This window comes from Mauremys reevesii, linkage group 2, assembly GCF_016161935.1.
Source record: "Mauremys reevesii isolate NIE-2019 linkage group 2, ASM1616193v1, whole genome shotgun sequence".
NCBI classification, from domain to species: domain Eukaryota; kingdom Metazoa; phylum Chordata; order Testudines; family Geoemydidae; genus Mauremys; species Mauremys reevesii.
The window spans coordinates 109,192,242-109,217,881 of NC_052624.1; the positions used below are offsets into that span (position 1 = coordinate 109,192,242).

Sequence of the window (25,640 nt, forward strand, 5' to 3'; positions counted from 1 at the left end):
GATAGGTGAACACAGGACTGGGCATATTTTGTGGATACCTCCTACCCCTAAAAACAGTCCTCCTGGACTAGGAGTGAAATACCAAGGCCAGGTCTAAATTTACATCAGTATAATTAGGTCACTCAGGGGTGTGAAAAATTCACACCCTGAGTGAGGCAGTTATACCAACCTAAACCCCAGTGCAGACAGCACTATGTTGAGGGAAGGGCTTCTCCCACAGACATAGCTACTGCTGCTCATGGAGGTGCATTAAAGACACTGATGGGAGACACTCTTTTGGCCACAAAGTAGCCGCTTCTCTGAAGTGCTTCAGCAGCATTTTAAGTGTAGACCTGCCCAGAGGCCACCAGGTACATGTCAAAGGGCTCCCAGGGCCTTGCATTTCCTCCCCCAGACCTCTGGTCCCGGCCCCATCACAGGCTAGTCCCAGAGCGCCCCGGGGACCTGCAGGAAGGAGGCTCCCAACATTCCAACCGCACGTGCTGCTGCGCCTGCCCAGCCCTCACGGACCGCGGAAAGGGCAGGAGGAAGCCGCGCATGCGCAGCGGCTAAACTGGGCCCTGGAGCCGCCGCAAGGGAGCGAAACCGGCCCGCAGCCCGGCGGCCGCACTGCGCATGCCCGCGGGGAGGGGCGGGCAGCCGGAGCCGGAGCCGGCCTAGTGGAGGCGCGGGGATGTCCAGTCTGGTGCCAGGGGCAGCGGCTCTCGCCGCCCCGGGAGCGGCCCGCAGCAAGAAGCGCCCGGCGAGCCCGGGCAACGGCAGCGGCCCCAGCAAGAAGAAGAAGGTGCCGGCGGCGCCGAGCGGCCCCCAGCTAGCGGTGAGTGCGCATGTGCAGCGGGACGGGAGGAGTGCGCATGTGCGAGAGATCATTACCCCCCCCCCCGCGGACCCCATTCCCCAGCCTGCCTCTCCCAGTGCCCTGACCCGCCTCCCACCCCACTGGTGCCCTTGAGCCCCATAAGCCTGCGTGGCCTCGCGGGCAGAGCACTGGATCAGGACCCTAGAGCTAGTTCTGTTCCTGCCTCTGCCACCAGCCTCCTGGGTAAGTGTGGCACCTTTGTGCCTCAGTTTCCCCATTTGTGAAATGGGGGTAATGACACTGACCTCCTTTGTACAGCACTTTGAGACCTGTTCTCATACAGTCCTAGAGCATCTCAGCACAAAAAAATCAAGGGATATATCCCCCAATATACATGGGTGAGTGCAGAAATGGGGGACACAGTAATGCAAATAGGGCTTTGCAATGGAAATGCTCCCACCTGAGCTAGGCTAAGCCAGATCCCAATCACCTGGGTTAACTGTGTATTGTAGCCATAGCTTAAGGGATGTAACCTCACATAGGTGCAATAAAGGCATGTTTAAAACCAATTTATATGTATCTAGGTCACTAAAAGGTGTTGTAATCATGTTAGAACTTCCAATCAGACCCTGCTTTGGAGAAGTTAGGTTTAAGCATGATTGCTGCAAAACCCAGAATCCTGTACTATGCTCAAGGACTTGTCTTCAGCCCAATATAATTCAAATAATTGGCCCTTCCTTGAATCCCACCGCATACAAATCTCTTAACTCAAGTATGATGGTGCTTTTAACTCAAGGTAGCCTGTTGGGATACATGTTGAATTAGCACAACTCCTCAGTTGCTAATACAATTGCTCTTTGCATCTTGAGTGTTATTTCACAGTGTGGGCTGCTCTCGCTTGAGTTAAACTAGCACAGAGACGTTAACTCTGCAGTGAAGATGCCTATTACATAGTGGTGTAGCATGATGCATCTCTTGAGCTATGCCTACCAGATGAGGAGTAAGGCCAATGGAGCATACAAGTCTTTACATGTGAATGTTGAAAAGTTGAGTCTCTGTAGGCTTTGTGTGTATATAGTGTATATCCTCAATGATTTCTATTCCTTTTTCAGGAGGCATAACAGTGTCTAGACCTAGTCAAAAAACAGGAAAAGTTTCCATGACAAAAGTTGGTTCTTATTTTTCATAGAAAAGTATCTACTTTCACACTTTCTTTGATTAGCTCTAGTGGTATCACAGCTTCTAAGTGAGCAATACTGACAATAAGGTTGCTTATTTTCACAAAAGCCGTGAGATCAATGGGGATATCTCTTGAATTCCCAGCAAATCCTCTGACCCTGTAACTTGAAGATCACCATCCTTGTGGCATTTACAGATCTTCCTTTCCCTTTCTGTGGTATTATCAATAAGTAGAGAGTTATTTGGCCCACCGTTATTTGTAACACTGGCTATTATTTAAAACAATGTTAAAAATGAGTGCCAACCATTATCACATTTGACAACCATTTTCAAGAGCTGTTATGGCTAGCAATCTGGATGTTCAAGGATGGTAAGGGCTAAGTGTATATTTTATATGTTGATAACTTGTTTATAAGAAACAATCTATTTTTTATGTTTGAGATATATTCTGTGTCAATAGACAGCTGCTAGTAAAGTGAAAGAATCCTTCATTTCCTGCCCTAAATTGGGTTGTAGTATTTTGTGCTAAACACCTTTTGCATTCCTCCCTTGAGGTGGCTGCATTGCGCTGGTGGATGAAGTAATTTCGCTACACAGTATATGAAGTACTATATATATAAAAGTATGCTATTGACTTCAGTGGTGCAGGGTTTGTTCCAAAAAGTCACAACTGAGCTCAGGAGCTTAGGCTCTGCCAAAAGCATGCTTAACCCCCTGGAATGAAGAAAATCTGCTGTCAGTCTACTGGTCGTCTGGCCATCAAACACCCACATGGAGTTGACTAGCTGTGGACAATGCCACATTCTTTGTACCTTAGACAGAAGAAGAGACACCCTGATGCAGGGCTTTTAAAACAGAAATAAAGTTGGTCTGTATATTTTAGAGTGTTAGAAACACTCATCATATGGCATGTTCTTCAGCAATAACTTTTTCTACCCATACCCCATAAATTTCTACAATTTTTAGTTACACAGCTACCAAAGTATTCATGCATAAACTGATTTATGACAGGATGAAACACTTAATAAATCCAGTCTCTAATCTAATCATAATGAAGCCAGTCATCAACCAGCTCTCACTCTACGTCATGAGTATCCCTCTGATTAAGTAGCTCAACCAGTCAGCGACTAGTTTATCCACAAACATTGTAAACCTTTCTGTACTTTTTATGAATAAGTTGCTTGCTGACTAGCTGGTAATTGTGGGACTTTTTAAAAACTTAACTGAATTAAATTCACCTGTCCCAACAGTCTGATATGTAGCTACACCTTTTATACAATCCAGTTTTAAAACAAGTTTTGTGTGAATGCTTAGTACTCTTCATACCCTTCACTTTCCAAGTTAACCTCTTTGACGTTATTTTTTAAAACTTTGCATGCTAAGCATATCACTAGTCATTTGTCTCAATATGGAATTTTTTTTCTTGTAAAGAAATAGACACAATGAAACAGATGGAGGAAAATAGACTTAACATTCCATAGTTTAAATCAGCAAATTATAGTCAATAATACACACATTACACACTTATGTAAAAGTCTGCAAGGTTGGGGCTCTAGATTGCCAGCTCTTAGGGTAGGGAAGTGCCTTCTTATATCTTTTTAAAGCACCTAGCACACTTTTGCGAATTGTGTAAATAATTATTGATGCACAGGACCTTGTGCATGGCCCTTGTCACCGTAGATGTATTTCACATGTAGTGCTTAGTCTTCACTTTTTCCTACATCTGTGGGTCAGTCTCCATGAAGTTCAACAAAAACTGCTTTTGTGGTGCCCCACAAGACTTATTTTCCCTTTGCGTGTTTTAGAGTAGTAGCTTCTACAGTGCTTGAACTGGGAAGAACGTTGGTATGGTTGAAGTATAGATTTCAAACCAAAAAAAGGAGTAAGGAAAGCAGTGAGAGCAAATGAAGTTTTGTTTATAAATTTTTTTATCAACTTCGCCTGGTAAAATAATTGGTTAATGGGAAAGTAGATTTGTATGCTCTTGTGCATCCTGAAAGAAGGACCAGGTTTCTTGCTACGTATCAATGCAGCTCTTTACTGGACTTGGACTATATTTACCCAACCCCATAACCTAGTGTATACATTGAGAACTTACCTTTAATTCATCTATGTCTCACAAACATGAACAACAAAATATTGTTCACTGTTTGTGAAAGGTATTGAGTCATGTTTGTTTTGGAAGGCCACAGCACATAATGCTCTTCAGTCATGTCTGCAATAAGAGACACAGCCCTTTTGGAAATAATGCCTGTATTTACCAAATGCAGAATTAAAAATGAATTTACAGGAGAGCATGATTGCAGTTTGTGTAAGACTAATAAAAGTGATGTAATCAATTATTCCGCCCATACTGTTGTTCCATTGAAAAATACTTCAATCTTGCTGGAGTTCAGTATTTTCAATATTGAGGATTAATGTGCATATGAAGTAGTGATGGAAATCAGTAGAAAACCGTTGCTTTTATTATTGATTGATATAGCACCATTCGTTTAGGGATTGTCTACAAAAGGATTTTTTTGTTGTTTGTTTTTTTTGCTAAAAGGATTTCAGTTGTTTCAGCTCCATCAGAACCACCCCAACCCCCCCGTTCCCTGACAGCCCTCTGGGACTCCTGCCCCATCCACACACCCTCGCTCCCTGTCCCCTGACTGCCCCCGGACCTCTGCTGCCCCTTCCAACCCCCCTTCCTTCCTGACTTCCCCCCAGAACCCCCGTTTCCCCCCTAACCATTGTTATACCAATATAATAAAAACCAGCAGGATCTTATTAAGAGGGATAAGGCAAAGATGCCACATTTATTGTAAATACCATAACAAACCAAAATACAATGTTTTCCTACTTATTTCTATTACTACTTATTCCTTACACACACACACACACACACACAAAATCATTCATTCAGGTTCTGTATAGATGCTATAGTTACCAGCCTAGATGTTGCTCATGCCAAGTTACTGGCCAGGTATCTTGGTCGTGAGGATGGAGCTGAGTTTGTGTCAGATGCATCTAATGCTCCTGGAGGCTGGCAGCAGAACCATAGACTCAAAGTTCTCAGTCTTTAGAGTCCAGTTTTATAGGAATTTATTCCTATGTCAGTTCATGAGAGTTGCTTCATTTTGCTGTTGCTAAATCAATCAGCAGGTGGCTGGCTCCATGTTGTTAGATGTTTTGTTTTTCCTTCCTTTGAGGTGTGGTGGGTGGATTCCAGTTTGCCCTCCGGGGGTCATCTGTTTGATCCCACTTGACACCTTCTTCAGCTGACACTGAATTCTTCAGGCTGGTGACTCCCTAACCATTCATTCACATACATTCTTTATCTTAATCACATCTATTTCACTGTCTCTTTACTTTTTGGGGTGTTACCAATTTATGTGAGACTCCCTGTCTTTTAACAAGCAAAGATAAAGTGAGATGAAAACTTACAGAGGGTGAGGGTCTCTATCTATACATTATAACAGCTACTGTTTTGGCTTACTTAGAGTTAATTAATGTTTAGCAAGTTTTATACAAAGTATTTCTTTGAGCTTAACAAGTTTTATACCAAGTATCTCTTTGAGCAGGCTTCACACAGACACAGCTGGTGGCTTGCAGGTTAGAGGCTAAATGTTGGAATCACAAATTTACTTCTAACATGAACCTTAAGTTATAAAGTATCAATTAACAATAAATCAATAAATCATTTCTCATATAAACCATGTTTAATATAAACCTTCTTTAATATCCCTACACCATCATCCACACCCCCAGCCCCCTGACCACCATCCTGAACTCCACTGCCCTCTATCCAACCTCCCTGCCCCCTTACCGTGCTGCCTAGAGCATCAGTGGCTGGTAGCACGGCAGCCGCGCCGCCTGGCTGGAGCTGGGCCATGCTGCCGCCACCACGCAGCACAGAGCACTGCCCCAGGAACTCACAGCCCTGCCGCCCAGAGCATTGTGCCGGCAGCAGAGCAAGTGAACTGAGGCTGCGGGCGAGAGGAAACAGCAGGAGAGGGGCCAGGGGCAAACCTCCCAGGCCAGGAGCTCGGGGGCTAGGCAGGACAGTTTTGCAGGCAGAATGTGGCCCATGGGCTGGTAGTTTGTCCACTCCTGCCTTACAGCATGCTGCATTGTAATGAGTTCCCACTAGGCAACTAAAAATTAATCACTAATTTAAATTAAATGAACTAAAAAAAGTGAAGGTTTCCAAACTTATTCTAATTAGTGTAACATTGTCTTCTGTAAGTTTTGTTGTGGCAAAAATAATAGTTCTCTATAGTTGGAAATTCAAAATAAAAAACAACAAAGCATGTTTCTGAACAACCCATTGCCATGATAGTGATTAGGGAACCAGAAATAATACAATCATGTGTGTGTAAATAATGATGTAGTTGTTGATTTAAAAAAAACCTGTCATATCATTATGCTCTAGAGCCTAACTTTCATTTTCTGCCCTGAAGGTTGTTAAGATAACTGTAAAAATGTGAATTTAATGTAACTGATGAACCAGTGTCTGTCAGGCCTGATCTATGCTAATAAGCTAGGTCAACCCAGCTGTGTCACAAGGGTGTGAAAAATCCCCACCCCTGAACTACATAGTTAAGCTGACCTAAGTCCCTGTGTAGATAGCACTAGGTCAATGGAAGAATTCTCCTGCTGACCTAGCTACCATCTCATTGCAGGCAGTTTCTACACTGAAGCGCTACAATGGCGTAGCTGCAGCTGTGCCACTGTATTGTTTCAAATGCAGGGCTTGGCTACACTTGAAAGTTGCAGCGCTGGGAGTTACAGCGCTGGTGTGTGGCCACACTCACAGCTACCAGCGCTGGTGTGTGGCCACATTTGCAGCGCTGTTGGGAGTGATGCATTGTGGGCAGCTATCCCAGTGTTCAAGTGGCAACAACGTGCTTTTCAAAAGAGGGAGGTGGAGTGGGGTCTAGTGGGACAGGGAGCGGTGGGGGGGGAGAGAGTGAGTGGATTTTTGGAGCCAACTGTGTGTGTTACCTTCCTGCCTTGAAAAATCAGAACATGTTCCCGATCCCTTACCCTTAACTCTTAACTGCAAACAGCCTGCATCCAACATGACTCCCCGCTGTTTCACTCACTCCCTGCCTGCCTCTTATTTGATTGTTTACAGCCAGGTACAGATTGATCACAGCAAACAGGAGCTCTGTTTGTTTTTTAGATAAGCAGCACCGACAACGGAGCTCCGCGCAGAGTTCACAACAAAACAAAGAGAGGCTGCATAACAAAACAAAGAGAGTAATTTAGTTAAAAGCATTCTGGGATATCTCCTAATACCCTGGAGGCCAATTAAAGCGCTGGTGTGTGGCCACACTTGACGAGCAGCGCTGGATCACCAGCGCTGCAATGCTTATTCCCCAAGCAGACCAGGTGTTCAGCCAGCGCTGCAGCCAGGGAGTTGCAGCGCTGGATGTGCCTTGCAGGTGTGGACAGTTACTAATTGCAGCCCTGGAAAGCCTCCACCAGCGCTGCAACTTGCAAGTGTAGCCAAGCCCGTAGACAAGCCCTAAATCTGCAGGCAGCCTGAAGCAATACCTTTTGGAAGATATGAAGTGTTCCCATGGGATGTTAACTCAAATCTACTTAAGTCAATTTAAGTATCTGTCTTGCTGGATGTAGTGGCGATATTGGGGATATTGGTTAGCTAGTTACTACTATGGGCTGCTGGGTTGAGGAATTCAATTTCCCTCTCTGAAATTCAATCACATTCACATCTGTCCATAAGGAAGGAAGTATGGAGGAGATGCATCACCTCATTAGTACCAAAAGCCTCAAGGACCTTTTGAAGTAAAGCCTAGGCTTTCACTGGGCTTTAACTCAACCAGTTTAGCACAAATTACCTTGTTTTAGATAGAGTTTTAGACAATATTAGTTAGATTGAGCTAGCTTACATACTCTATCATCACACCTTTAAATTCTAGTCAAGTCAAGGCCCTGGAATGCCTTGCAAAGTTAGGCGTTGCAACAAAGCAGACAGCTAAATATTAAATATGAGTATTAAATACCAGCAAGTTCTTTTATTGCTCTCCCAAAGATTAGCTTTATTTCCTAGGGGTCCAGAAATGAGAACCAGGACTGTTCTTAGATATTTGTTGATGTATAATCCATCCAATTTCTTAAAGAACCAGCATCCCTCCACATCCTTGGTGAAAGGAAAATTATGTTTATAACACACAATTAACAAACACTTCTCAGTAATGTTTATAATATCATCTGGCCAAGATAATAATATACATGTTTTAATTCAGCTTTATAAAAGGAGAATAATTTTTAAAACTCATAATTTTAAAAGATAGACTATTACAGCTGGGAGGTCTAAAAATTGAATTTGCTTGACGTTTGTCACATATTGAAGGGTTTAGAGTATCTGTAATCACAAAAGTATGTGTATTTCCAAATCAACCTACGCCAATCCCAGAGAAATGCTACCCCCCCGCCCGCAGTGTGATTTGATTTGAGATTCAGAGTAAACACAGATGTGCTCTAACCCTTCTTTCTACATCATAGCACATGTGTATTGATTTTACTATGGATCTCAGTAAATTGGTGTCAGATTTTTCACCCTCTTTCTTCTCCCCTTCTCCCAGCATAAGGTTTAAAATAATTTACTTTAGCTAATGGGCATGCAACATCTTTTAAAAATCTATGCAGGATCTAGCAACTGCTGCACTTCATTTCATGATATATAACAAAAATAAGACACTCAGAAAAGGACAAGGAGAATGATTGGATGTTTCTGTCAGAAGGAGATAATAATACTGTACTAGGATTATTTGATTTTGAAAGAGAAGTGTAAGAGGAGATATGACAGTGATACAGTATAGAAAATTTGATTCAGACACTTCACACATTAGCAAGATAGCTCACCTAAGATGTGACGCTCATAAAAATGGTCATGTTAGAATCAAATTAGCCGTTTAAAATGGTCAAGGTAAACAAGACTCAATTAGGAATAATGTGACTATTTATCTAGATACTGTAGCTTTATGCATCTGAACTGCTCTTCTAAACACACTACAGTACATGTTACAAGCTTGCACTGGATAGCATTTCAGTTTTTGCTTCAGAAAAGTGATAGACATTATATAAACATGTTAATGTTAGGGTACAGAATTTAATAGAAAATTTAATTTTGCAGTTTAACAGGGTTTTAAACTTAATTGTTTTGTATTAATAAGCAAGCAAAGCAGAGACTTGTCCATTGGGCTATTCATTTTGTGATTACATTCCATGTATATTTACAGGTGCTAAATTATCTGCAGGAGTGGCTCTCTCTTTCTTCTCTGGAGATAGAGAATTATTGGACAATTAGAAGGAAAAACTAATAATAAACTGAATATAAAGGACAGAGTTTTTAAAAAACGGTGACAAAATTATAAGCTAATAATATACTGGAGACCAGTTAGTCACTCCCATTTCTATTGTCCCATAATAAAAAGGAAACATTCTGTTAAATAGAAATTTAGAACAGATAAAAATAAATAGTTTTTCTGAATAATTGATAAGTAAGCAGTGGCAGATAAGTCCACATAGTCTATCATTTTAGGAAGACCAAATATCTGTAGTTACATTGCTATGAACATTTTTACAAAGGCTTTCTCTCCTCATGTTTCAGCTGCATTCAGGATGAATTTTTCTCCCCACTTGCCTTAGTACAATGGATGGGAAACATTTTGTGGATCTTTTAAAATCTTCCTCTGAGGCATTATAGGCCAGAGACAGGATCCCAAACTAGCTGAATCATTGGTTTCTTTCAGTATTGCAAATCCTATGTATCTATGCCTTCATATTAATTTCGTGGGGGGGAGGGGGAGAGAAGAGACTGTTTGGTCTCTTATATGTGCATCATATTTCAGCAGTTTTCATCAAACAGAGACAATATTATGCAGCGAATTCCCCAAGCTCCCACATGCACACCGTCCTGATGCATGAATTATGTAAAAATCTTGAGTTTTGTTTAAATGTCATCACTTAAAAAATATCTGCAGTTCTGAGGGATAAATTTTTAAATGTGGGACAACTTCAAATTAGATAAATTTTGTAGATTTCCCGCCTTGATGATAATTGTCTACTTATGGCACTAACTATGGGCCATCAGGGTGCTAATCACATATCTGACACTACTGAACAGTTGGGGGAAACCGCTTATTCAGAGTTTCCCTTTCTTTCAGGAAGTGAAACCATGGGAAGAAGTTAACATAGTTTTGGAAGGGGGAGAAATGACAGAAGGGGCACCAGGTCCTCGGACAGCTCTCTGAAAGTCCCTGCAGAGACTGGCACAGTAATTAATACACTGCATGGTAGTCATACAGTTCATATCAAATTGCTCTGGCCAAACAGTAATATCCTCAATTTTAAAACATGTTGGTTTCTAACAATATGTAACAGCTTCGATATGTATTGCCATAGCTGCTTCTAACTGTAGTGAGTTGGATAGTGTCCTCACAGCACAATAAGCTAAACTAAAAATTAACAAACTGGGATGGATGAAAACAATTAGATAGCTAGACACTCAATGTTCAGGCCCCAAATTTAGCTCATCTTTTAAAGTTAGAGTTAGAAATGTTCTGCGTCTACCAAGGTGTGTCTTCAGTTGATAGTTCTGGACTGAATAAATGAAGATAAACTGTTAGTTTAGCTCTCAATTGTAAATTAATTATCCTCAGGTAAATTAAACATCCTGATGGGGAGTCTGGGTTGAAGTTGAAAGACAAAGTGATATACTCTCCTGTCAAACTTCATTTGCTGCATCCACAATTGCCTGCCCTTCTGTCCCCTTTACCCATACTCCTCCTATCCCCTCTTTTAAAAGGAGGGCAGTGGTGAACTGATTTGCACTTGGTAGTGAGCCATGACCCAATTCTCTCCTCCTCCAGGTAAGTCTGGCCTGCGTGGATCCAGGTTACACAATGTCAGGTGGTACAGTGTCCTTTATCACTGCATAACATAAGCTTTGGCCATAAGCTTAATAACTATGTATTCACAAAAGGAGTTGGCTGATTCATATTTCTGCCACATCAAATCAATTTGGGATTTACCAGTTCTGTTTTTTTAAACTCAAAATTGGTCTCAATCCCCAAAATAGTGTACTGTATTACATAAAAAAGAACAGACTTTGAAGTTGCCACTATTTTTATATAGTATACAACAGCTAGGAATGACAACATTTTTTAAAAGGTCCCAGTTTGGGGGCTGTCTAGCTCCATAGTCTTTATAGCTGTAAATGCTCTAATTCACAATCTGAGCATTTCCTCACTTTAAAAAAAAAAATTGCCATGCTAAATATTTTATTGTGGGAGCTTTCTTACAAGAGCCCATAAAACCTCTCACAAAACCCCTTGTTTTTTTCTCACCTGCACTCTTGAAACTGGTGCGAATTCTTCACTAATTCTGATGCAATGGAACAGCCAGTCTTTTCACAGCTATCTTTTATTTTATGTCCTGCAAAAGAGGCAATCAGGATGCAAAATATATTAAAAAAAAAACCAAAAACTGTCTAGCTGTCTTCAATTCTTTAAACTCAGCCAAAAATATTGAGCTGCATTTAATTGCTACTCAAGCCTTACATCTCATTAAAGCAGCATATCTTGGAGATATCAGAAAACACACCTCAAAGTGGCATTTGATTGTATAAAGGAAGCAAAGTAGTTCACAACAGATGCTCGTGTGACTTGGTTCTCTTCTAAACTAGAATTTGCCTGGTGTCTATTTCTGTTCACTTAGCAACTTACTAGTTATCCTGGAAAATGTAGGTCTCCTGAAGGTATTGCACCCACAGGTTTGCTGAGTACAGTCTCCATGCTACTCGGAGAAGAGAAGCCTCCCAGATTAAGGCCTACTTTCCTCTTTGGGTTTGTGAGTTTACAAGGTGAGGGAGGGGAGGTTACAATATTTGGTGAATGTACAAAAAGACTCTCCCTCCCAATAACACGAGCTTTCTTTACATAATCTCTAGCCCTAGGATTAGAAAATATAAAAATGGATGTGTAGTTCCTTTTATTGTCCTCTTGCAAGTGTCTTTTGGGTATCTGGTGGGGTTATTCATCCCTGATGTGGTGCACCTTTGGCAAGCTCTTTTGAAGCTTGTGTTACTTGTCAGTCAGAAGAATTAGTATATGATGTGGAACTCGAGGGCAGCACTGTTTTTATTTGTTTGTTTTGTTTTTCTGTAAATTGCTTTAAGAATAAAATGCTTCATATGTCACAGTTGATTTTGGAGTGGTGGGGATGGTGGAGGATGTTTTGGGCATCTTATGGGTGTTGCAGAGTTTGTTCCTGTGCAAGAATGATGGAATCTACTGCTTAGGGTACTTTTAAACTGCAAAAAATCCACCGCAATATTGAGTTTCAGAGCCCAGATCAACTGACTCAGGCCCATGCTACAGGGCTAAAAATAGCTCGGGCTCTGAGAGCCACCCCCCTCACTGGGTTCACTCAGAACCTGGACTCCAGCCTGAGCGGGAACATCTACACTGATATTTTTAGCCTCATAGCACAAGCCCATGTCAGTTGATCCAGGTTCTGAGACTCATTGCCGTTTGGTTTTTTTTGTTTGTGGGTTTTTTTGCAATGTAGACGTACGCTAAATTACCCTAGGACAGGGGCAGGCAAACTGTTTGGCATGAGGGCCACATCGGGTTTCCAAAATTGTATGGAGGGCCGGTTAGCGAAGGTTGTGCCTCCCCAAACAGCCAAGCGTGGCCCGGCCCTGCCCCCTATCCGACCCCTCCTGCTTCTCTCCCCCTGACACGCCCCCCCCCCCCGGATACCTGGCCTGTCCAACCCCCCTGTTCCCTGTCCCCTGACCACCCCTGGAATCCCTGCCCCTGACTTCCCTTGACTGCCCCCCGCTGCCCCATCCAACCCCCCCTCTCATTCCTGACTCCTCCCCCGGGACCTCTGTCCCCATTCAACTCCCCTGTTCCCTGCCCTCTGACCATCCCGACCCCTAACTACCACCCCAAACTCCCCTGCCCTCTATCCAACCCTGCCCTGCTCCCTGTCCTCTTACCGCACTGCCTGGAGCACCAGTGGCTGGTGGCGCTACAGCCATGCCACCTGGCTGGAGCCAGCCATGCCACTGCACAGCACAGAGCACTGGGTCATGCCGGGCTCTGCAGCTGCGCTGTCCCAGAGCATTGCACCGGCGGTGGAGCGAGCTGAGGCTGCAGTGGAAGGGGAACCGCAGGGGAGGGGGGCAGGAGCTATGGGGCCGGTCAGGAGCGTCCTGCGGGCTGTAGTTTGCCCACCTCTGCCCTAGGATATAATGCTAAAACTCTGCATTAAGACTCACTGGTTCATGCTGGCAGGGGGTACAGTTCACTCCCAACAGGACAGGAAAGTGGTGGGAGTGTCTGTCTTGCTAGAGTGAAAAGGCAGCTAGGACAGAAGGAAAGCCTAAAAAACAGGTAAGGTAGGAAAGGGCCTGTGGATCATGTTATTTTATTGTAATTGAATTACTAGTTAACCTCTTCCATGATTTTAGCTTAAGTTTGGACACTAGCTCAAGGTCCCTGGGTTCATGTGCTCTCATAGGAATTTGGTAAGATGTATATAGCAGTTACTACTGGAGACTAATTGGTTGCTGATTTCAGGAAGGGTATAATCAAGAGAACTAATTGAAAAAATTAACAACTATTTTTCTGTCAAAAAATATGATTTAGTTGAAACACAAATGTTTTGGGGAAAATCTTGGTTTTGACCAAATATTTGTTGGGAAGGTTTCTTAGGTCCAGGAGGAAAGCTGGGGCGGTGTGTGTGTGTGTGTGGGGGGGGGGGGGGGGGAGAGAGAATGAGCACCATCTGAGAATATCCAAATAGAAGATTAGGGCTCTCTACCTAATTTGGAGCAGGGACTCCCACATTCCAGGTAAGTGCCCTAGTCACCTGGCTATTGGCTACTTTGAGGTGGCTCGCTTTCTTTATGAAAAATTTCGACACAGGTCTCATTTTCATTCTGCATTGGAACTAAAGATATGTCAAAACCTCAGATTTTCATGACATTGATTTTTTTTGTTTGTTTTGTTTTCTAGCCAGTCCTAATAATCAATACTCTTCTGCTTTCTCTTTCCTTATCTCTCTACTGCTATCTTACATAAAGCTTTTTAGTGGGCAGATGGACTATGATATTAGAGTTAGTGTTCTCTCTCTTCTCTTTCCTTGGTTGCAATCCATTATTTGATATCCCCTCTGAGAAATGTTATGACATTGAGGGCACATCAACAATTTGTGAGCCTCCTTTTCTTCCTGTACCTTGTTTCCTTAAAAGAACTGCAATATGTAAAATGATAGATTTAAACAGTTTTATTATGGAATTTAGCCTCTAAGTCCTTGATTAGACTAGAACAATGAAAGTTGTCTTATGTTCATAGAAACATACGGTCAGATATATTCAGTCCTAATTTATTAATTGAATAATTTTGAATCACTAAGATGACTCCTTTATGCTTTTATTTTTAAAATGTAACAGTTCAAGAGAAATTATATTTTCTTCAAAGAACCCTAACTATTCTCTGTTTACTGGGCTCAGTCTTACTCCTGCTAATGTATGCCATAACATATACTTTACTTTTTTCATTCTACACATCCCAAGTTTCCTAACTGCAGACCTTCTTTAGTATGCTATTCAGCTCCTGCATTTGCCTCTGAGTTACAATTTTCGTAATAAAGAAAACTGTCAAATGTTATAAACAAGAAATAGTCCCAACCCACCAAATGAAATCTAAAAGTGAGAGATCTTTTGCAGTCATTTAAGCTGAAGGGAGGTTTGTGGCAAATGCAAATTGAATCAAGCTTTCCTGGCATTGTGGGAAGCTATCCACAGTTGCTTCCCAATTACATTTTATTGAGGCTTTTCCCTCCTAGAAAATGGTGTTTTCTTAAAATATCTGTAGGTTATAAGAACTTTGTTCAGCATAGTGCTTGAGTTTTTAAATGGAAAAATACGTTTTGACATCTGAAATCTATTGAGAAGAAACCAAAGCTTTTATTAAAGCTTGTCAGTCTGTTTCTGTGTTTGAAAGTTTAATAATTTAAAAAAAAAAAAAGTAAATTCAAGTTTTTTCTTTTTTCAAATAAGCTGTACCAGTGAAAAGGGATTTCTTGTGTCATGAAATTGCTGGCTCTTTTGCCTTTAGGTTTTGAGAGACTGACTAGAAATGTAATTAAAATCTTATTCTCTCTTTGGCTGCATTTTTAATTTTAAATTCAAACCCTTATGCAGTTTAATAGACCTTTTGTTTTATGGTATTTTATACCTATATTTAAGTGACTAAAGTAATTTAGTATTTTATACATGTTGGTCAAGTATTTTGTGACTGAAAGCACAAGTGTAGTTGAATGGTAGTGATTTGAAGCTCAGTCAGTGATGGGACACTAAATGAGTATGTCGCCCTTTAATCAAGAGCACTTGGAGTCTATGGTGTTCAGATGCTCTACAGAGAGCATAGAAAAGCTATCCATCACTTTGTGACAGTTCAATCTTTTAGTGGATGAATAAAATTTTAGTCTGTCTTTCTCAGGCAGATGGAATATGAGATGTTTCAAGCCATTTCAAAACAGAAAAGTTTGAAGGAATACGGTACAGATCGTTTTCTCTACAGTGTGTAACCTTTTTTCACTTTATTTATTTAGATTGCAATTTAACTGTTTTTCATGCCATGCTCCAAACAAGACAATGCTTTTTACAGCAAGCTAAATTACTTCTGAACTCCAATCACCTTTTCCTGAGTTAATTTGCATAGAGCAGTGGTCCCCAACATTCGTGTTTTCAGAAGAGTATGGCGGGTGCCAGTAATTTTTCAAGGCTTATTTTGTATTTGTACATTAAATAATATGAAAAACATCATATTTAATATTCTTCCCACTCTGGGTTGATCTAATATGTATGTTCTCTTATTTGAACCACTCATTTTAGAGCAAAATGTTAAAAAAATAATAAATTGCAAAGCACAAGAAAACAGCAGTATCAGTGCAGGATGAATACTCATATACATGGCTGGCTCCAGGCACCCGTGGAGCAAGCAGGTGCCTGTGTCAGCACATGCTACGGGGCAGCATTTGGTCCATTCTGCAGAGGCGGAGCAGTTTGGTTTTGGGGTTTTTTTTGCGGCAGTTCTGGGTAGTGCAGGGAGAAGCCTGAGAGAAGCTGCACAGCTTGCAACCCCAGAGTACTCTTTCCTCAGCAGGCGGAGGGCCCCGGCATCTCTTTCCTGCTGGGCGCTAGGCGGGCCCCGCGCCTGCCAGGGACAGAGAACACCGGCACCTGCAGCCCTGGAGTTCTCTGTGCCCAGCAAGCGTGGGGATGCGGCTTCTCTTCTTGAAGCCGGAGAGAAGCTGCAGCCCCGCGCCTGCCGTGGACAGAGAGCACTGGCGCCCACAGCCCTGGAGTTCTCTGACCCCAGCAACTGCAGGGCCGCGGCTTCTTTCCCCTGCTGAGCACTAGGCGGGCGCACATAAATGCCACGGCGGGCGCTATGGCGCCCGCCGGCACCGCGGCGCCCACGGGCACCGCATTGGGGACCACTGGCATAGAGTAACACTACATGTTCAGCTGAGCCATTCAGCTGTTTGGCGGCAGGGGAAGAACAGATTTTTTTCCATTCTTTTTCAAGGCTTTTATAAATATATTCAGGCATCAATGAAAAATGTTAAGCTTTTTTTCCTCCATAAATGAAGCATCCACTTCAATATTTTAGCCTCCCCATAACTTTGGCTTGGAAAAATGGTTTGGCTTGAATATTGCCATATTTCTCTGAAGGCAAAGGAGATTGTTTATAGAAAATCTGGAGGAAATTGGTCAAACTGCTTTTCAGTTATAGGTCACTTAGAAAACTAATCTAGTTTGTCTCCTTGTTAATACCCCTTCATCTTTCGTTTCTAACTTGTGCACAGCTGTATTTGAAGAAAATAGCTTGTAATTAAGCAAGAGTATCTTTTTTGTTGTGAGTTTTTGGGGCACAGTTCTACTCCTAATGAAATTTTTGCCTTTAATGTCAATCAATGGGAGTATGATCAGGCAGTGTGAGCCCCGATTCTCCATCTTATTCACGCTGAGGTGGCAACAGTGAAACTCCATTAACTTAAATGGATTTACTCCTCATTTATACTGTATGCATGAGCATATTGCCCATAATACTGGCTGGTTGCTGTTTATAAGAATATTGTTCGGCCATGTGCTTAGTACCCATTGCCAGCCTCACTGCTGTCCTCTACTTCAGAGGTGGCTACATTTGAGGTTCTTTATTAATTTAGTATATGATGATGTTCTTCAGTCTCCTTCAGAACAAAACTTGCTGTATAAATGCAGTATTTTCTCCTGGTATGTGAACAGTCTCAAGCCAAGATCTCTGGTTCTTGGTTCTTTTCCTCACCCAAAATAAGCACATGAAAGCCTTTGATCCTCTTGAAAGGAGAGTGCTCTTAAAAAGCCAATATATGCCAGAAGTCTGAAAAAGAAAAGGTTGGAGGAATTGCATTAGGTTTCCTTTTCCAATAGGGAGGAAGGAGAAATGTTTTCCGCTGAATCCAAGAACCAGTAACTTTCAACCAGGTTGGGAAGACTTGTGCTGTCTGTGCATTATTATTTATTATTACTGTAGTACCTAAGAGCCCTAGTAATGGACCAGGACCCCATGCTACTGAATAAATCTTTATCGTTATCCCCTTTTCTGTCACAAAAATGAATATCTGGTGTTAATCTTGACTCTCAGAAGGGAGTGCTACTATCCCATCCTGATGCTGTTACTGAGACTTCCGTGCATTTGTTTTGGGGAATCCACTATTCTAAATTTTCCTACCACCAATATTGCAAAGCTATCATTTTATCTAAGAACAAAGCCCATCTAATTGTGTCAAATTTGCCCCCACATCATCTCCAGTGATCTATAGTGCTAATTTTCCACTTCTGGAGTATTGGTGCTCAACTTCTCAGTATCTGCAGTCGCTTCACCACTCAGAGTTAAAGGAATTAAATATTCAGAAAGCAAAAAACCTGTAGCAAGCTTGTTATAAAGTGAGAGCTAATATATTAAAACAGCTTAATAAATGTTACAGTATGATTAGTATTAGTTGGTATTTGGGGAAATATCTGACATTGAAAGTCTATTCCCTGTTTTGAGAAGTCTGCTGCTATTGTTGTTGTTATCACCCAGTGGCATTCTTTGGTGAATTTCAATATGCATTTTTCAGTTACCTTAATTTGCTACCAGTGAAAATACAGATTTAACCCATTCCTCAGTTTTTAAATACCATGTTGCTCCCTGGCCAGTTGCTACATCATTATACTGTAATCAGGATGTCACAGGATGTTATGCAATCCTGTAAAGATGTGACAAGTTGAGTATCACAGCTTTGAAGTGTAACCTATACTCCAAAGATGCTATAGATAATCATATGGCTCACAGGAAGTGGACATTATCGAGTCAAGAATTCCAGTGCAGAATTTCCTGATTGAAAGAGAAGTATTAGGAGTCAGCTATCTAAAGACTACTGTAATAACCAAAGAGACAAGATGGGTGAGGTAATATCTTTTATTGGACCAGCTTTTGTTGGCAAGAGAGATAAACCACCCTATGGCTCGAAAGCTTGTCTCTCTCATCAACAGAAGTTGGTCCAATAAAAGATATTACCTCACCCACCTTGTCTCTCTAATATCCTGGGACTGACACGACTACAGCTATACCGCATACAGATTATCAACCCTTCATTATACAGAGGTCAGAGACAAGTCTGCCCTCTTCAGGCCCAATCATGCGCTCACTGAAGTCGGTGGCAATTTTGCTATTGATTTCTAGGGCCTGATCAAGCATCAAAGCTCCTTTACTGTTCACATTGGTTGTCTACATGAGGCAAAATCATAATACTAAAAGTATTACTCAATAAGAGCTATTATGAAAACAAAAATACTACAGTGAAGATTATCTTTATTTATAACTGAAGTACTCAATATAAGATCTATGGTAAAAATTGGCTAAAATAATGTTATTTTTTACTTCATAAACAGTTCCCATCTTTCTTTTTCTTATAGAGTTTAATATCAGGTCACAGTTTCACAAACAAAACTTTGATTTGGAATTTTTATCCTCAAGTACTCCCATTTGGAATTGCAGTTTTTGAGGTACTGTTTGGAACAGCCAGCAGAAGGGGGCATAAGATCAGATAAATTTCCTACAATAGTGTATACATGCAGTTTCTTTCCAATCCATATCACCATCGTCCTTGTGTCAGCAGTAGGATGCCAGCATTGTATGGGTCTGATAAAAAACAAACACACCTTTAAATATTTTTTTCACAAAATACTACAATAAAGTTGAAACCAAATTATAAAATACAATACACAAACTAAATGTAGTCCAAATGGATTGGGAAATGACATCGTCAGCATAAATCAGTTATTCCAATATGGAATTTTCATCCCCTTTTTAAAAGTTAGAGAATTACGTAGTTTCACTGAAGAAATACTTAAAATGCAGACAAGCAATTTCAAAGCAAACTAATTAGACTTGGAACTCAGTGCCCCCAAAAACCCACATTGCTGATTCCACTTCAAAACAGCCAAAACAAAGAGTTCTGCTTCCATGTTCTACAAGTTTCTGCTGTCCTCTCCCAAAATTAAACCAGATGGATGAAGAAATCTTTGGGGATGAGATGTGAAATATAATACATCAGAGGCAGGGAATCTGGAACAAAATATGTAGAAAAATGAATAAATCTATCAAAACCTAGGACTGAAACTAATGTGCAAGTAGGCAGCTTTCCCAGCCTGCTCTACCAGTACAATCCAGATGTTATCTAGAGTCCAAACTAGACTCATTCCTGGGGTTTGGCTTTATTAACAAAGAAACCAACATTAAGGTAGCAAAACTCAGCTCAGATCTGCTCCCCAGACTTGTCTGCTTCTGTGGCCCATTTGTTGGGAGTGCTCTGCCTAAGCCAGAGGCCCTCTTCCTCCAGCCTCTTACCTCTCCTTTATCCAAGAGGGGTAGTTATTCATCTCCCTCACTGGGCAGCAGTCCATCCCTATTCCTCAAAACACTCAAGCCATAATTAAGTCCTACCAAATAGGGATGGATTTAAGCATGTGCTTAAATGCTCTGCTGAACTGGGGCCCAAGTCAGAAAAACGTACCTAATCCTTTCCCAGCAGGATTAACATCTGCTGCTAATGTAGGTTGTTTCAGGCAAACACGGTCAGCCTATTACAATATTATTTTTTATTATATTTATGACAAAGTACTTGCTATTTTTAGGTTATTATCCAAATGCTGGGTGAATAGTGAAGTAAACTGGGGAGGAGGTATGAATTTAGCAGGAATTTAGCCACTGGGTGATATAGGGTTAGCAGCACACATTGAGCAGGATATCTCTCTGAGATATATACTTCCTCATTGTGCTGCTGAAAAGCTGACTATTTATTTAATAAAACTGAGACTGAAAGGAGCTTTATGAGAACCAAGCCCACTCTTAATTCTGGTTTTACTAACATTAGAAAGTGAGCAATTAATTTCTTTACTGCCAAACTCTAAATCCAAGCAGAGCTGTACCACGGGGAGACTTGTTTCACTAATGTTAGAATGGGAGAGGATACCTTTACTGAGCACTAATTATCCTTTGACGTCTTTCAGGTTCTTAGCAGTGGTTTGTTCTTGTTTATCGTTATATGATTCAATTTCAAGTTGCATGGGTATTATAATAGAAAAACAGGATCATATTAGTTAAAATTAATTTGAATGTTTATTTCGCCTCTTGAAACTTAAAAAAATAGTCTGAAACAATAAGTGATGTGTTTGATTTAAATCACTGGCATTTTGAAGCACATTTTGAAACAATTTTTAGAATTGTTGAAAATATTTGACTTCGTAGTTAAAATGTTGAGGATTTTAATTCAGAATTTATACTGAAAAGGGAGCTGAAAGGCTTTCTAGTTAGAGGAACTCAGGAGATAGCAGTGTAGGCAATTTTTCTAAGGACAGAACCTATTCTGGAAACAGTGTTTCAATGAAACTCCTTTACATTCTTCCAAAAAAACAAGAACATTAAATTAAATACCCCTCTTCCATCTCAGTACTACAGTAAGTTAAAGTTTTAATACAAGCAGTGATGACTGTTCATTGTATGAGATGGTCATGTCTTGTAAGCATGTTTTTATCTCAGTTACCAGGACTTTAGGTTTTGACCATCATTCTCAGTCTAGCTTGATATAGCAGTAGTTAGTCTTATACTAAGAACCTGTAATTTCTTAAGAGTTTGATCTTGCAAAAGCTGGGTGTTGTATTTGCAACTGAGTGTGAAAATCCCATTTATGTCAACCACTAGACCCGATCCTGTTTGTAATATTGGGCCCAATTCCCTGATTCTGCAATTGAATTCAAGCAGGTGAACCCCCATGTCCATGTAGAGAGCCCCACTGAATCCAATGGGGCTCTGCATAGATCTGGTTGCAGAATCAGGGCTTATGTTTGTAGTAATACCCTCTTTCCTCCATCTGATGTCCTCTGAATATTTTTAATTGCTTTGACTTTAAATATTGGACCAGTGCTTATTATGTTTTGATTATAGTCTTCAAAATGACTGTTTGTTTCCTTTTGATTTTATTTTTAAACATAGTTAAATGCTCCAAATTGAAAGTGTTTCACTTGACCTAAAACACTTTTTTGAGATTTTTCAGATATGCCAGCAACTGAAACATCAATTATTTATGCAGCTCTAACTATAATCCACTAACAAAAACATACAAAATTGAAAGAAAACAGGGGTTTGTTAAGAGTGCTGACTCCTTCAGTTAAAGACTCTGCAGTGACACAAAAAGACAGATAAAAGATGCTGTTGCAGGATATTATTTATTAATCAAAAATCTTTTTGTATCTTCAGTCCCAGCTTTCTGAAGAAAAACTCTAGAGTAATGCTTGCTCCTTAAACCTGAAATACTAGCTTCCAAAATTATGTGATGAGAGTATAAATATTTGTAAGAATATGGTATTGTTTTTGGCCAAGGTAGGAAAGAGGTCAGACCTAGCAACTCACTAGCATTACCAATTAAGGACTGAGAGGAGTGGGACTCATTCTCTTCACTGCTCCATAAATACACACAAAAGCTTGTGCTTTTCTCTTCTGTTTCTGGATTAATTCCTCTCCAATGACAGAGTCCTAGTCTATTAGTGGTTCTACTTGCACTGTCCTTAGTCGGGGCAGAACTGGGTTTAGGCCATGGACTTTAATGGAAGTAGGATTGACATTGTAATGATAATGTATCCAGTTGTACAGGTTCAACTGAGATCTTGTGTAATTTTGAAAAATAAAATGTCATCACTGTTGAATTTTTAATTTCATTTCAGTATTTGACAGAATATTTAATTTCAGTGTTACTTGTTGAATGCATTTTTACTCAACATGCTCAGATTTTTCTTTCATGAATCTGTTTGATTGATTAGTTAAATAGACTAAAGACGCAGGTTCCTAACTCTTAAAAACTTACATTGGGTCTGTGTCATATTACAGCTGTGGAAAATAGACATTCGAACAATCAGTAATAAAGATATTACAATCCTTTGATTTATGTTGTTATAGAAGAATTCTGAAGATATCATGGATTGACTGAGTAACCAACAAAAAAGCATGGGACATGATTGGAACTCAGAAAACAGTAGTCAAAATCTTAGATTTGCACGGCACATTTTAAGAGGTTCAGCTGGCAACGCGTGTTTATGGGCAATGGAAGGGCAAGTTGATGGCAGAAAAACATAAGGCAAAAAAAAAAAAAAGATCTTGGACGAATGATGTGGTATCCTGGGTGGATAAAAGGGATTATTCATCCACAAAGAGATTAGCAGATCATTGTACAGAATGGGCTATCATGTTGCAAACCTCCAGGAAAGGAGATGCCACATAAGAAGCAGGGAAAGAAAAGAAAAAAAAAATCCATCACTGAGTGATATATTTCCCCAAATAAGTGTGCCATTTGCAGAGTTAGGTCGTAAGCTTGTAATTGCTTATGCATGTGGTTGTCTAAGCATGCAAATAAGCCCTTCGTAATTACATGCATAAAGATATGCTGTATCACAGCCTGATATATATCATTTTCTAGGTGCATTTGTGTAATTCACTAATACTAATGAGCCTTGCATACCATCTAAAAGAACATGTATCAACATGGAATGTCTTGCAATGTACGTCTTCTATGGAAAGAGTTTTTATAATCTGAGCACAATCAGCATATGGGCAGGATATGGAAATAATTGTCAGCCTGTTCTGTAAACGCTGTTAGCTTTTTACCTAGTCCCTTTGGTCTTCAAGAAAGAAGAGTTAGGGAGTGAAATGCTGGGACCATTAAAGCTAGTAGCAAAATTCCCACTGATTTCAATATGTCCAGAATTTCACCTAGGAATTTTTGTGTATTTATTATTTGCTATATTTCAGTCACTTGATACAGACTGAATAGAAACTTAACAGGGCACTGTCAAGATTTAAAAAAAAAAGCAGCTATGTTCACTTTCTTTTAAACATATTCGGATTAACAAATAAGCAATGAGAGTGTGTTTGTTTTGCAGAGTGTAGGTGCAGAGACCATGAATGAGAATAAATTTATGAGTGTGGATCCCAATACCGGGCCAATGGAAGCTGCCATCAAACCGTTGCCATTTAAGGATCCAAACTTCATTGTAAGTATTTTAACAATTAGAAATTCTCAAACTTTAAATGAAATAGTAACTAAGCTTCTATATTACTACATTGCTAATATTCCTACTAACAAAGTAAGATTAGGAGCCACCTCAAGGGTCCACATCATACCATCAATTTTAAAGAAATTCAGCTTCAAAATCCATGCCAGGATATGGCTGAAGTGTGCATTAAATTACAGAACATGAAAATGACACTAGTCCGGAGGCAACACTTATATTCAGTCCTGACCCAAGTCCAAAAAAGCACTGCTGCTATATCAAGGTACCTGTAATGGTTTTATGATCTGGTATCTCGCAAGCCACCAAGGCTGGAAGTGAACAATTTATACCATGGTAAATCTGGGAATCCAGTCCATTCAAGTGCATGAGGCATTTGTTCCTAAGCCCAGTCAGGTTGCAAAATAATGGGACTGTAGTGGGGTGGTCACCCGCTCCTGCCCTGAAGGGCTTAAAACAGGGCTAGGGCTAGGATAGGGGAAACCTGGGCTGCTTGGGGAAGTAGCCACAGCTGGGCCATGCCCCAATCAGGCCGCAGCTGGCCCTTTAAAAAGGCTGTGAGCCAGGAGCTCAGGAGACTCTCTAGCCTTTGAGAGGGAGGGGTCTGGCTGCTGGGGAGCGTACCTGAGGGGGAGCAGGGCTGGGGGAAGGCCAGAGGAGCTGGGGAGCTCTGGTCTGGAAACCCCCCAGGGCTGCAGGCTTAGTATAAGGCCGAATAGGTATTGGGATTGCAGGGGGCAGCCCAAGGGCAGAGGAAGGCAGCAGGCCCAAAGCCTCCTTGCCAGTGATGAGTGGCTTATACTGCAGTCTGCCCCAGGGAATGGGGGCTAGTTGGTGACTGTCAGTAGCCTACAACTGAGGTGAGGTGAGGTGGGGATGGGGCGGCATCACCCAGAGAAAGGGTCATCCGGGATCTGGGTGCTCCAAGGCTGGCAGAGCTAATTCCCGGAAGAGACCAGCAGGAGGCACCACAGGGGTGAGTCCCCTACAGGGACTAAAAATAAATCATGTCATTAGTGATTGCCATTATGTTCCCCCTCAATAATTTCGTTTCCAACATAATGTTAGAGGCCATTCTCTCAATTATTAGAGCTAGAAACAAATACTACTCTCTAAAATCTTGGCATTCCAGCTTTCAAGTGGTAGAAACTCTAGCAATTTGTGAAGTACAGGCTGCTAAAATAACATCAGAATTAAATTGTGGATAGAGGCATAGCAAGATGATGTCATTGTGGTAGGGTTTTTGTTTGTTTTAATATCTGCTATCTTGCTACTTGCCGGGGCTCAGACCCTGTTGGCAGACTCTACCAAATGTTCTTTGGACCAGTAACCTTTTCAGAGTGCTAGTTCTAAGCCATTGCTCAAAAAGAAAGATTTGATCCCTGTAATTTAATTCTGTATGAATCAGATGCAACCATCCCACAGAATAAAGCCTGAATGCTCAGGCTTTGTGTAGTTTGCTGAGCAGGGGGTTGACAGGGGTGTGAAATTTGCCCCGGAGTCTCAGGCTCTGCATTTAGACCACTACTTTCTTGCTCCTCTGAACTCTCCTCTAAGCACCAACCTCTTTGGATTGCATGGTTTATGCAGAAGCTGCTCACATGCCCAGAGCCTCTCCACGTAGCTTGAGTACAGGATTTGGGTAGTGCAGATGCATTGTGCTGGCCCTCCATGTCTCAGGTGAATTTCACCACATCTGAATTGAAACTGCTAATATCCACAGGCATGAAATCTGAGGTATGTACAGAATCTAGTACCACTGTTGCAGAATTAGTTGTAAAATTGTACCAAAAACTACCACAAAATTTCTCACACTTGACACACAAATTAATCAGAGGGAAATTCTAGGAGCTTATTCTGAACCCACATTTCCATGAGCTGCAATTAACAATTCTGTTGACTTAAAATAATTTTATTTTAATTTAATCTCATTGCGAAGAAAATAAAGTCAAATAACTTAACTTTTAAAAGTATGCCAAAAAC

General features: G+C 41.0%; 1 protein-coding gene and 1 long non-coding RNA gene across 5 annotated transcripts in view; one reads left to right on the top strand and one right to left on the bottom strand.

Annotated features, from left to right (window-relative positions):
- Positions 1-345: 345 nt before the first annotated feature.
- The window catches only part of INO80C (INO80 complex subunit C), a 40,632-nt gene continuing 15,337 nt past the window's right edge, over positions 346-25,640 (top strand). Inside the window, exons 1-2 of one of the 2 annotated variants that reach the window (XM_039527195.1) lie at positions 346-817; positions 23,529-23,639. In XM_039527195.1, coding sequence (XP_039383129.1) covers positions 674-817; positions 23,529-23,639 — 255 coding nt within the window. In that variant the 5' untranslated portion in view covers positions 346-673. Of the gene's footprint in view, positions 818-910; positions 1,043-23,528; positions 23,640-25,640 lie in introns of those variants that run through there. The other variant, XM_039527196.1, reaches the window with a different exon arrangement.
- Positions 8,291-25,640, bottom strand: part of LOC120399184 — a 51,343-nt gene continuing 33,993 nt past the window's right edge. The window contains exons 3-7 of one of the 3 annotated variants that reach the window (XR_005595013.1): positions 19,514-19,662; positions 19,155-19,236; positions 17,356-17,430; positions 11,338-11,425; positions 8,291-8,351 (exon numbers count right to left, since the gene is read on the bottom strand). This is a non-coding gene — a long non-coding RNA (uncharacterized LOC120399184). Of the gene's footprint in view, positions 8,352-8,902; positions 9,268-11,337; positions 11,426-17,355; positions 17,431-19,154; positions 19,237-19,513; positions 19,663-25,640 lie in introns of those variants that run through there. The other 2 variants (XR_005595012.1, XR_005595014.1) reach the window with 2 other exon arrangements.